General features: G+C 34.9%; 1 protein-coding gene across 4 annotated transcripts in view; it reads left to right on the top strand.

Annotated features, from left to right (window-relative positions):
* Utx (Utx histone demethylase) overlaps positions 1–12,697 on the top strand; it is a 235,512-nt gene that overhangs the window by 190,715 nt on the left and 32,100 nt on the right. For all 4 annotated transcript variants that reach the window (XM_069821998.1, XM_069821997.1, XM_069821999.1 and 1 more), the window contains 9 exons: positions 787–915; positions 1,079–1,304; positions 3,108–3,208; positions 5,584–5,845; positions 6,611–6,800; positions 8,241–8,357; positions 8,442–8,603; positions 10,668–10,889; positions 11,489–11,698. In XM_069821998.1, coding sequence (XP_069678099.1) covers positions 787–915; positions 1,079–1,304; positions 3,108–3,208; positions 5,584–5,845; positions 6,611–6,800; positions 8,241–8,357; positions 8,442–8,603; positions 10,668–10,889; positions 11,489–11,698 — 1,619 coding nt within the window. The remainder of the gene's footprint in view (positions 1–786; positions 916–1,078; positions 1,305–3,107; positions 3,209–5,583; positions 5,846–6,610; positions 6,801–8,240; positions 8,358–8,441; positions 8,604–10,667; positions 10,890–11,488; positions 11,699–12,697) is intronic.

The raw sequence follows: 12,697 nt of genomic DNA, 5'->3' as shown, positions 1-12,697 counted from the left end.
CAATATGTAAAACAATGCAGTGCAAGACAAGAAACAATATTCTGCAAATCTTCTGAAATGCCCAACTCATGAACAGGAAAGAAAAACCACTAACAATAAGAAGAGACAAAGAAAAGATCAAGGACCCACTTAACCTGCAGACAGTCCTTGCACAGTCCATTCTCTGACCCTTTGCACACAAACTCTATTGTGATCACTGTGCTATCGACATAATAATATATAAGTTGAGCATGAATGAAAATGAATGGCTTAGATGCATTATAGGTACCGCCAGGCTATTTGATAATATCGAGTCATATTCTTATCTGGTAATAGTATATTATCGATTGTTATTCCAATATAGCCAAGTTAATAAAATTAATTCATTTTTTATATAGTTCAATAATACGTAACGTCACTGCCTTCTCCAAACTTTTTCATTATTCATTATAGTTTTTACGCTGATATTTTCCCTGGACCTTGTAGTGTTTAAATACCCGTCATGGTGATTTGTAAACAAACAAAGTTTGGTTCTCAATTATTCAAACAATAGGTATCGATAATTTCATTTATCGAACTGCTACTTCCGTTGACCTTTTTTTTAGGAGATATATTAACTGGCGGTACCTATAATGCATCTGCTCTACGATCTTAAACATGAATAGTATGTATAATATGTAAAAATATTTATTTCGAAATTAAAAGAGAACTTTTCCTGTGAATGAAAGTGTAGTGGTATTTGGAAGTTTTATAATCCTGCAATATGACATTTACGCATGGCTTATGAATTTCCCTGTTTTCTTGCAGTTCGATTCCATATTGCTCATTTATACGAAGTTCAAGGAAAATATAAGACTGCCAAGGAGAACTACGAGCAACTGCTGAAAGAAAAAGATCTGCCCACGCATCTGAAGGCTGACATATGCCGTCAGTTAGGTATATCAAGATGAATTTACAATATGCTGGCTGTTTTCAGACAAGATATTTAATGTAAACAACACACCTCATATTATGTGTAATTGAAGTTACTGCCATACTTTAGTTTTGTTGTCAAACATGTGGAGGTAATGCGTTTTTACAATCTGCAAATTTATTTCAGGTTGGATGTACCATTGTGTAGAATCATTGGGGGAGAAGAATCAGCGTGAGACCGTAGCCATACATTGCCTGCAGAAGTCAATTGAGGCAGATCCCAAATCAGGCCAGAGTCTTTATCTCCTAGGTCGCTGTTTTGCGAGCATAGGCAAGGTGCACGATGCCTTCATTGCTTATCGTAACTCGGTTGAAAAATCTGAAGGAAATGCGGACACCTGGTGTTCAATAGGGTACGTTCAGTTAATATTATGATGGAATTATGTTATAACAAGTTTCAAAATAAACTCTTATGTGGCTTATTGCGTCTTACAAAAATACAGTATGAAGTGTGCAAACTCTGACAACTGCACCTTCTGTAAGGAAGAGGATTTACTGTACTTAGCTATTAAAATGATATGGTCGTAACTATCTGCTTTCCATTGTTAAGGAAGAAGGTATACCTATCCAATTATATAAATTAAGTGTAATTGAATACTTACACATCACTGTATCTTTCAGTCCTGGTGGATTAAAATTTGACGCATTTACAATGCATTCCTTTTGCTATATTTCAAATTTTTAATATTTTCAAAGAATTTTCCTAGTTAACAGTAATTAATTTTAAAAAATTTAAATGAAAATTGTGCAGTCATCCTGTGTTTTTCTGTTGTTTTCCACAAATCTATGGATGTTTAAACAATTTTTACTTTAAAAATTATGTAATAACGACATGAACAAAATGAAATATTTTATTTATTTCCTAGTATTTGTTTCTTAAATTTTTATATAATACTTTATTATTTTACATTTTTGTGATCCGCATTATATTATTAAAACTGCAGAAACGGTACAGCAAAAATTTTAGTACATGTTAAAATTGGAAAAAAACACATAAGAATGCAAATTTACTTTAAAATATGTCAAAAACCTTGTGAGTTATTAGGGAAAATACACGTAAAATTAAAAGTTTCGGAAAATGAGTGAAAAAGAAGAAGTTTAAAGGGACAGATGAAGTGACATGTGCTAATATTAAAGTAAACTATTACAGTGATCTAAGACAATTCTTTCGTAACAAGGAGAGAAGTTTATTCTATAAAGAAAAAATACATTGGAAAATGTAAATTATTTTACACATAAAGATGTATCTCTCCCTTGAGCGGTAAAAATTCATCATAATTGCTACAACTGTTTCAGGATTCGATCTCTAAAATCGGTTACCTTGATCGAAATTGTATCCATACGTATGCCTGTATTCGTCTATGAATTATCTGTTACTCTTTCCTTCCTCCTCGTTCTCTCTCCTTCTCTTAAGAATTGCTTCATTTGAAGATATTATAAGAACATTAACTGATATTTCAGTATGTCGATGTCAGTTAATTTACGTTTACATGATTTGAAGTGTAACATGTCTTTAAATAATATCATTGAATGTAAAATATGGAATTCTACAGTTTCAGTTTGATATTATGTTATGGGATAGGACTAGAACCTTTAAATACTTCGCTTGAACCGTAGTGACATACAATATCTGCTATACTTGAGAAATCTTTGCTGTGCTCTGAAGCCACCATGTGAGCAGAAACCTCCATACCTGTTTCCAAGGTTATTATCCTCCACCCACACTGCAATACCTGCACCCACATCTGCTTCTGTGAAAAACGTGGTTTCTAAAAGAATGTATACAAGGCTGTACAGGTATATAATATTATAGAAGTCATTGACCTTATTTTTAAATTGAAAATCGCTCTGCCTGCATTCTCATTGTGCCAGTCACAAGTGTTTGTAAAGACAAGGAGGTAGGTATAGGAGATGATTTGCATTGTCAGTCTCGGTTGGAAGTGAAAATAATGATCAAATCTGGCAGTTCATCTCTTAAGGACAAAACTTCCCGTGCCTATTTGGTGTAATGCTTATTTATTGATGAAAAGAAAATCTCTTAGTCTGCATTTTTCCCATTATCACTACTGAATGAGCAGTGTCAATTCTACTTTAAGTATTCTGAAATATTTATTTTTGAAAATACAGTGTTTTATAGGAGGTGTTCGGTATTTCAGTGTCCTTTACCAGCAGCAGAATCAGCCTATGGATGCGCTGCAGGCCTACATCTGTGCCGTGCAGCTGGACAAGAGCCACACCGCAGCGTGGACTAACTTAGGTTAGTATTTTGATTCACACTTTACTTGCCTATTTGAAGGGGTCCGTAGTTGTTACACTAGGTTGTTTTAATATTTTCATTTTCTAAATTTAACAGAAGAAATATTGAAATCAGAAGTAAACACTGAAATACTGAAACAATTGTCTTTAGAGACAATTAATATTAGGTATCCTCCACAAAACTGGCTTCATTTATACACAGACGGATCCTTGATCTCCAGAGAACAAGGTGCCGGTTCAGGTGTTACGTGCTGTCTCTTCTCACTTTATAGATCTCTTAGGTATGGAACAACAAGTTTTGATGGTGAAATCATTGCAATAAGGGAAAGTTTCAGGAATCTTCTCTGCCACATCAATAAATTTAGGAATGCAGTTATATTGTCAGACTCCAAAGCAGCTATTCTATCAATAGTCTCTAAACACACACCTTCATCTCAAACAGCAGAAATAACTGAAATGCTCTCTCAATTAATATCACTCAATATAAAAGAATTGTATTCCAATGGATACCATCCCATTGTGGAATCCTGGGAAATGAGAATGCGGATGCTTTAGCAAAGAAGGGCAGCACTGCTACTTACAGACCTGTTACTAAATCTACGTATTACTCTGTGAAAAGATTTATTAAATCTACATACTTAGACTTTAACAAACAAAATTTAATAACACAATCCCAAGGGAAAAAATGAAACTCTCTGCATCAAAATCCACAGTTAATTCCCGATTTACCACGAAAATCGTCTGTAGCTGCATTTAGATTGGCAACAGGCGATGATTGTTTGGCCGAACACCTGCATAGAATTGGAATATATCAGTCCCCTAACTGTCCATTGTGCAACTCAAACCAAGAAATGGATTCGGAACATCTCAAAATCTGTGCTTCAGTGGCTGGTCATGATAATATCTTTGAAAAATATTGGAGTGCAAGAGGTCAAATGCCTTCATTGTCAAATGCCTGGCATTAGAAAACAACAACAATATTTTCGTGTGATTATTGAAAGTCCTTCATTGTACATACTTTTTTGACTGTATAGCTTTTCATTATTACCATTTAATTTCGTTGGCACAATTTCGTTATCCAAAATTTTTACTTCTAAGAACTTTGGTGATATTTTACAATAGTGATCTTTAATCTCCAGTCTTCCAAAAAGTATATAATGTATAATATATAACCGTTTCTCTTCAGTGCCATAGTCGCCTGGTCTAAAGCATAATGCCTTAGAGTAGTGATATGGAATGAGTTCTCGTTCAAGTCTCATGAGACAAGGAATTTTCTCATGAAATTTAGGCCAATGTATGGGACCAGTACCCACCCAGCATTACGATGAATTTGGGAAGCTACAGTGAACCGGTTTTTAAAAGCCAGCTATAATGGTGGAGGGGGATCATTGTGCTAACCACATGTTACTCTAGTACTAGTTGAATGATCTTTCACCTCTGCTGAGCTATGTGATTGTGAGGCCAGCAGCAGTCAGCTGGTCGGTCTTGGCCCTTTATAGGCTGTTGCACCAGAATTTTTTTTATATTATAGTTTCTTGTTTAGTTTACTTATTTTTCACTAATATAGTTGAATGGCACAGGAAGTATAAAATTAGTATTTTTTTTTATTTACATGCCATTAACCTAGTTGAAGCCCACACCTGTGGAGTAACGGTCAGCACGTCTGGCCACGAAACCAGGTGGCCCGGGTTCGAATCCCAGTCAGGGCAAGTTACCTGGTTGAGATTTTTTTCTGAGATTTTCCCGCAACCCAATATGAGCAAATGCTGGGTAACTATCGGTGCTGGACCCTGGACTCATTTCACTGGTGTTATCACCTTCATATCATTCAGACGCCAAATAACCTGAGATGTTGATACAGCGTCGTAAAAGAACCCAATAAAAATTAACCTAGTTGAATGATTCAATAAGTAGGAAGTACAGGCTAATCTTAATTTGCCTCTTCTTCCGCCATGTAAAAATATTTCACATATTTTTAGGATGCCTTCCACAAGAATTATGTATAGTAGAGGAGGCAAGATCTGTCCTGTGACCTTATCATGTGCCGTGACTATATCCTCACTGGGTATGGAGGAGGAAGATAGGTTTTAGTCTGAGATGAACTTCAGTGTCGGTAGATTTATATAATATTAACCATTATGAAACAAACATCCTTTCACATAGCACATACTTTCTCCTCTCGCACAGCTCACATGCCAGATCTCGCCTCTTCATCTGTAGTTTGATGTGGTTCAGTTTAATTTTATCCCTTGTCTACAAAATGTTGAAGACCACTGGTTTAAATTTTTGTTGAAAACCAGTGACTTAAAATATATTTTGCAAAATATTTTGACTCTGAAATATTTTTCTTGCTGTATTATCTACATTGTACATCAGGTATCCTGTATGAGAGCTGTAACCAACCACGTGACGCATATGCTTGTTACGTGAACGCAACACGTGGGGCAAATTCAAGTCCAGGAGGGCCTGTGAGCCCCAATAATAACAGTGCTAGCAGTAACGGAGGAGCAGCATCCACACTGGTTGCATCAACACCGGGTGGCCGAGTGCCTGGGGGTATGAATCCCAACCTGGGGCAGAGAATTAAGTTCCTACAGAGTCATCTTGCCAATGCACCCATGCCTAGCGTCACGAGCAAGTGAGTGTAGTAAAACTGTGTAATTTTGGAATTAAAATATTGTTTTCTATTGTTAAAATAGTTAATTTACTTTTGACATCAATTTTGTCATCATTAGGTTTTTCATAGTTATAGAAGAATTTGTTTCCCAGTATTTTAAAATAAAAATGAGATAGACCGAAGAACTGATAGTTCTCTTTGTGAACTGTTGGGTGTAGCGCTTTGTTTCGACGTTAATGTTAAACATTTACATGAAAGAGCAAAATTAAATATGATAAACTAATGAAACAGACATGTGTATATTGGGACATTTGGGTGAATGATCTGAAGTTAAATACTTGTCATGGAGGGGGAGGGGGATATCAAGTTTTGAAACTGTATCGACTGTGTTGACTATTTTACGGCATTTACATTGCTAAAATGAAAATTTTTATTGTATATTTAATAATATTTTGTACACAATTACTTCGAGTAGGTAGTTACAAAAAACTTGAAACATAATGCTAAAACAATTTTTAATGTCCACTGCTATTCAATTAATTTGAATTAAAATTTTAATTATATAATTACATTTATATGGTTATACAACGTTTAAATAGTATGACCGTAATAAATATTGATTTTTGTATGCAGAACTTTTAATATATACCTACTTCATAATAATTTGGTTTTTGGTAAATTCTTGAATTGTGTGTGACAACTTGACAGTCTCTTGCAGCGTCTTTTTCTCTTCAATCTACTTTGCTTGTGTTCATAGTTTGTTACCAACTGCTATACTTCTTCCAGACGTCGGCAATTGCCGTCAATAGAAGAGGCATGGAACCTTCCCATTTCTGCTGAAATGTCGTCTAGGCAACAGCAGCAGCAACAACAGCAGCAGCAACAACAACAGCAGCAGCAGCAGCAACAACAACAAAATCAACCTATCGTCCAACAAAGGGCAGGCACTGCTGCTTTCCAGAAGGGATATACACAGGTAAGGAACAATTTATCACTGATGGTAGAGATAAATTATATTGGTTAATCATGCGGTATACATTGCTTAGAAAATATCGTTTTGCACACAAATCAGCTGTACTGGCAAAATAATGAACCTAACATCATACATCCTTCTTGCTCATATAACAACAGATCAGCCACCCTACAAGAGATGAAATGTGGGAGATGGGTTTTAGTAGGGTATATCCTTAAATGATGATGATGATGATGATGATGATGATGATGATGATTATGATGAGAACAGTGAAGTGAAAAGAAACATTAAACACGAAAGTTACATGATCCTCTCTAAATCCTGGAGATTATCATGTCAATGCAAAAGAATGGAAATTGTGAGCAAATCGCAGGTGGCATTATGCATGGAAGTTGGTAGGTCTGTAATTTAAACCCAAACTGATGACAACAAACCTACAGCAGCTACCTGCTTTCAATATGACTTGTCGTTTGCTCACACTTAAAATTAAATACAGAATAAATTTTAAACGTATTTTATGTTTGAATATTGGAAGAATTAAGTATATTTTTTTTTACGTTATTTGTAAGCATATAATTTGCAAATATCTTACTTTTGATTATTGCTTTCGTTAAGAGTTTTAAAATTGCATTGGCTGCATTTTAACTTTTATTATACCGTACTAGAGGTAGTGTTCTTATTCAAAAGCTGCAGAATGGGGACGCAGTAACAGTGGCAGATAAAGACCCCTAAGTTTGTCTCTAAAATATTGTAAGTAATAAATGGTGAAAATGGAATTTGTATGGCACAACTCTATTAATTGAATCGACTGAATTGCGAAACTTGCTAGCTCTGGGTGACTTACATAGAGAAATGTTCCTTTGATTCTATACAAAGATTTGAAATTTGAAGCAAAGCATTACAATATCGAGAAAAAACATTTGGAGATAATTTAGCACTTTAAAATGATTCTTACTAACTTTTCACTATTGACAGCGTGACATTTACATTAATGTAATAATGTTGTAATAAAAGCTAGGCACTGTAGAATTTTTTATGCACGTCTGAACGATACTTTACGTGGAAATTAAGAAAATAGTTTATAATATTGGTAATATACGTGGGTTTTATTGAGCTGAATAGTTTTTATTTTTAATCTTGATAGTTTATGTGTGTTTTATTGAGATGTTTGTTGTTTAGAAGAATTGGAGCTTTTCCCTCAGAAAGGAAATATTATGAATTACCAGTGCCCACTTCATAACATTCCACTTGGATTTCTTTGATTTGCATTTCATCTTCATATATATGCTGATAATAAGGAATTTTTTAAATTTATCCCCATAATTTGTGATAAAAGGCACAAAGAAAGGGAGTTGCCATTTTTAATAAATTCTTCCCACCCTCATTCCTGCCCATGAAATAAAAAATTCTAATACTGCCTTTGATGACACGAATGTGTTGTAGGCTGGACAGCAGCAGCAGTATCACAATGGATTAAATGGCCATCACCAAATATCACCACAAGGGCCACCTCCTCCTTATCCAGTTCAGACTGGTAATCAGGTGGCCAAGAGGTTCAAGGTTAGTGCTCTGTATAAGTAACTTGAAAGTTGTGTCTGATATTTGTGTGAAGTACTGAAATGTGTAACTTGGTAAATTAATTAGGCTGGTGGAGAGGTGATAGAGACGAGCCCTCCTGGTAGTCGGGTGCCCCCACCAGGAGCTCAGCAGAGAGTGGCTCCACCTCCATTCTACCTGAATCAGCAGCAGTTACAGATGCTACAATATTTGCAGCAGAATGCTGCTAACCTTACACCCCAGCAACAGGTAGGTAATTACTTAGTCTGCATTAATTTGGAAACTGAGAAATACAGCGCACTGAGTTGGTGCAAATGATGGAAATTATTTTGTTATTATTAGTGTGAGAATAAGGTGCATAGGTCAGTGAAGTGTAACATAAAGTAGGGTGCTGTATTGGCCTGTAGAGAATCCATATTTTGATGTGAAATTTAAATAAGCTTAAAGAGATGTCCATTTAATTACGTTTATTTATTAAGTAAGAATGCTTCTCAATTCTGTAGTTTTTTCTCCAACCAAATATTGCATTCGTCTTACAATATACATTTCACATGAACATTTCAAAATATAACAAATATATGCAGTATTCAGATTCAATTACTGTATTATATCCTTTGTTTAGGCTTCTCCATCTTTGTCTTCAGCATCCTCATCCACAATCCCGACTTTCCACATTATAGTTTCACATAGTTATAGGTCGACCTCTTCTATTCCTTCCTTAAGAGACACTAGGACTGAGTTTTGAAATTTGTACAATTTTAGTTCGATTTATTTAATTTCTTAACTGTTTGTTAGAAGCATTAAGAAGAAGGTGTGTGTAAATTTTGAGCTGAATCGAACTGCTAGTTTCGAAGTTAATTTCATTTTAATGTTGCAAATTAATGATGTAATCAAAATGTTCCATACACATTACATTTAAATAAAGCAATCTCGTATATTTTTCGTACGGACCCAGATTCACGGAAAAGTCCACACCTGTGGAGTAACAGCGCGTCTGGCTGCGAAACCAGGTGGCCCGGGTTCGATTCCCGGTCGGGGCAAGTTACCTGGTTGAGGTTTTTTCCGGGTTTTTCCCTCAATCCAATATGAGCAAATGCTGGATAACTTTCGGTGTTGGACCCCGAACTCATTTCACTGGCATTATCACCTTCATCTCATTCAGACGCGAAATAACCTAAGCTGTTGATAAAGCGTCGTAAAATAACCCACTTCACGGGAAATATTTTAACATTGAGAAATTAATTATATCTAGTTTAGTTTGAGCACAATGCATTTTTGAAAATCAGATATTTATTTATTCACTTTTTTAATGTACATAATATTTTGTTGTGAAATTTTAATAAGCCTTAGAGAGATGTCCATTTAATTATGTTTATTCATTAATTAAGAATACTTCTCAATTCTGAAGTTTTCTCTCCAGTTTGGCCAATGACTCCAGTCAAATGTCACTTGCATTGAATAAATCAATCAATCTTCTTAATGTATCCAGCTGTTTGCTGACAACATAAGTCCACTATAGTCCACTGTAGTATATTCAGTTGTTGTTTTTCACGAGAAATGAGGGTTATTTTGATCGGTGTTCATTATAGATGCCTGTTGCTAGTAGCCAAAGTTGGGGTGTAGTCAATATATACTGCAGGGCTGTGTCTTCTGCAACTGGTACTGATGATTTTAATTTACTTCTTTTGTGGTTTATGGATGGACAGTATTGCATTGAATAAAAAAAAAAAATATATTTTTTTTTTAGCTCCCAATTTTCAAGATAGGCCTACTTAAAATGTCTCGGTGTTAGATCTTAGATAATATATATATATATATATATATATATATATATATATGTATATATATATATATATGGATAAGTATGAATATTTTCATTGAGTTTGGTGAGAACTGATGCGCATGGAACATTTTGAACATCAAAAACGTAGTTTCGAGAAAAAGGCAAATTTGTGAAAAGAAATACAATACTGACATATGGAGCAGCCCAAAATAAAAATCGCTTCTGGAAGTAAAAGAAGACATAGGGGCAGAAAACTGCTTACTATTAACTTTCTAAGTTCCCAAGGAATATTTTCGTACAAAAATCCGAAAAATGACTTTTGGCCACTTTTTTTTGTGTGTAAAAACTCAATCCTAGTGTGCCTTAAGTTGCGATTTGTGCACCTCTTTTGGAATTCTACTGTCCATTCTTACATGCTCATACATTTATTTTTATTTATTTATTTATTTGTGTTCATTTTACTGCTTACTCCATTTTGGTATGAAAGTTGAATTAACAAAGGATCATTATTTTGTTTTTTAAATGTTCAGACGTTGTTGCAACAGCTGCATAGTCAGTACAGGCACATGCAGCAACATCAGATGCGATTACAACAGCAGCAACAACAACAACAGCAACAGCAGCAACAACAACAGCAGCAGCAGCAGAGGGTGGGAGTTGTACGCCCTCAGCAGCCAGCAGCAGCTCAGTATCCAGGTTACCAGCAACAGCAGAATTCAGTGATCAAGACATACACCATGCCACAACAAACGGTGAGTTTGTCTCAGCAACATGAGTTTAATTCTGCAGTGTGCATTCCAGAGTCAGTCATATTTGTATTTGATTGCAGTGGAAAGAGAAATGCAGTGTCTTAAATTTGTTCCATTACAGATTTCATAATATTGTTTCACAAATTATTTCTCTTCCTAAGTTTTCTGTTATGAATAGTTGGGGATACAGTTCTATCATGTGTGTGAATATATGAACTCTTATTATTATAAAGAACTTGTGGAGAAAAGTAAAATTATGCAAGGAAAATTTTAGGACGATTATTATTTCTAAGTTATTTCAGCGAGAGCGGAGTAATTCGAGTGAGAGTAGTTAGCAGTCTGTTTAGCCTTCTTTGTTAAGTTTTTAAGTGATCGATCTGATATACTCATATAAATACTCCATTAACAATTTTAGCCAAATAAATCCAAGTTCAGATACTTGAGAATCAAAATAGAATTTTGGTAAGTGGAGACTGCAATGTTTGGGGCAAGTTTTCGGAAAGAGCTCCTATTTCTCCTGCTAATATTCACCATTCTTCATAAAATAATAATAATAATACCCAGTTATAATATAGTAATAATTATTATCCTGGTGTTCGTAGCAAGGAACAGTGGCACCTCAGACTGGATTTGCGGACACAAATGTTGGATACTCTGCAGCTGCAACAGCCAACACACAACAGTCACCTGGAATGCCTTACAAGTCTGCTACTGTGGATCATCAATTGGTGTATCAGCGTAGCACTACACAACTTCACCAACAATCACAGTATCAATATAGTGGACAAACAACTACCACTGGATTCACTCAGGTATGACAGCTGACATATATTGTATATTTTAGATACATAATATTGAATTGTAATTTTGGAAATACAACGTAAATCTGTGGTTTATGTCAGTGGTTCTCAGCCTGTGATCTGCAAGTGATTCGAAAGAGGTTTGTGGATCTAAGATATGTTTTCGAACAGTATTTTAACTAACCTTAATTTTATCACATCCTCTGATTTTTATCAGCTTGCTAGAATGTATAATTTTTTTTTATCTCAGACTTTTGAGACACATAGTTCAACAAGAATGAATACTTTTGAGAGACTTCTTTTGGCTTGCAAGTCTTGTGCACCTGTCCGATAATTTGAATTTTTTTATGTTCTTGAATTTTTTTATGTTCTTACCTTCAGTTTCCAACTTGAGCTGCGCTCATCTTCAATAGAGAATTTGATTCATTTCCCGCTCTCAGTGACTATTAGCAACACATGATGATGAAGTCTCGCCTGTTATCTTTGGAAATATAAAAAGACATCTTCATTGATTGACATTAAAATTAAGGGATTAATATCCTTTCTGCAATTAAAAGAAAACAATTTTAAGAAATATGCCTTTTTGATGGTTTGCCTATCAAAAAAGAAGAGGGTTGTTATAAATTATTAGAATTTTCTTCTGATACGAACATATAAATCGTGTTTCATATAATGTCCCTGGTTTTGACCACTACCCATATGTCTACCAGAATTGCAGTGCAGCACTTAATGTTATTTGCATCAGCATACTTGTGTGAGAGAACAGATATGGAATTAAAATTTGGAGCGAGTGTTGATGGGAGTCCCAGTTGTATGTAGGCAACATTTTCACACAACTCTCCACAAGTAGCATATATACAGGAGCTCTTATTTACTGCACATGCGTAGTGTGTTGTAAGAAAAACTTATACAATAAAGGGGCTCCAAATTTTATTTCTGTATCTGTAAATTTTCTGGTCTGGTGTTCTTGAACATTTTTATTGTAGAAGTAAACTTCATGTTGAGGTAGAT

This window comes from Periplaneta americana, chromosome 3 (assembly GCF_040183065.1).
Source record: "Periplaneta americana isolate PAMFEO1 chromosome 3, P.americana_PAMFEO1_priV1, whole genome shotgun sequence".
Classification (NCBI taxonomy): domain Eukaryota; kingdom Metazoa; phylum Arthropoda; class Insecta; order Blattodea; family Blattidae; genus Periplaneta; species Periplaneta americana.
The sequence above is the reverse complement of the archived record's forward strand: the minus strand, read 5'-3'. Positions and strand labels throughout refer to the sequence as shown.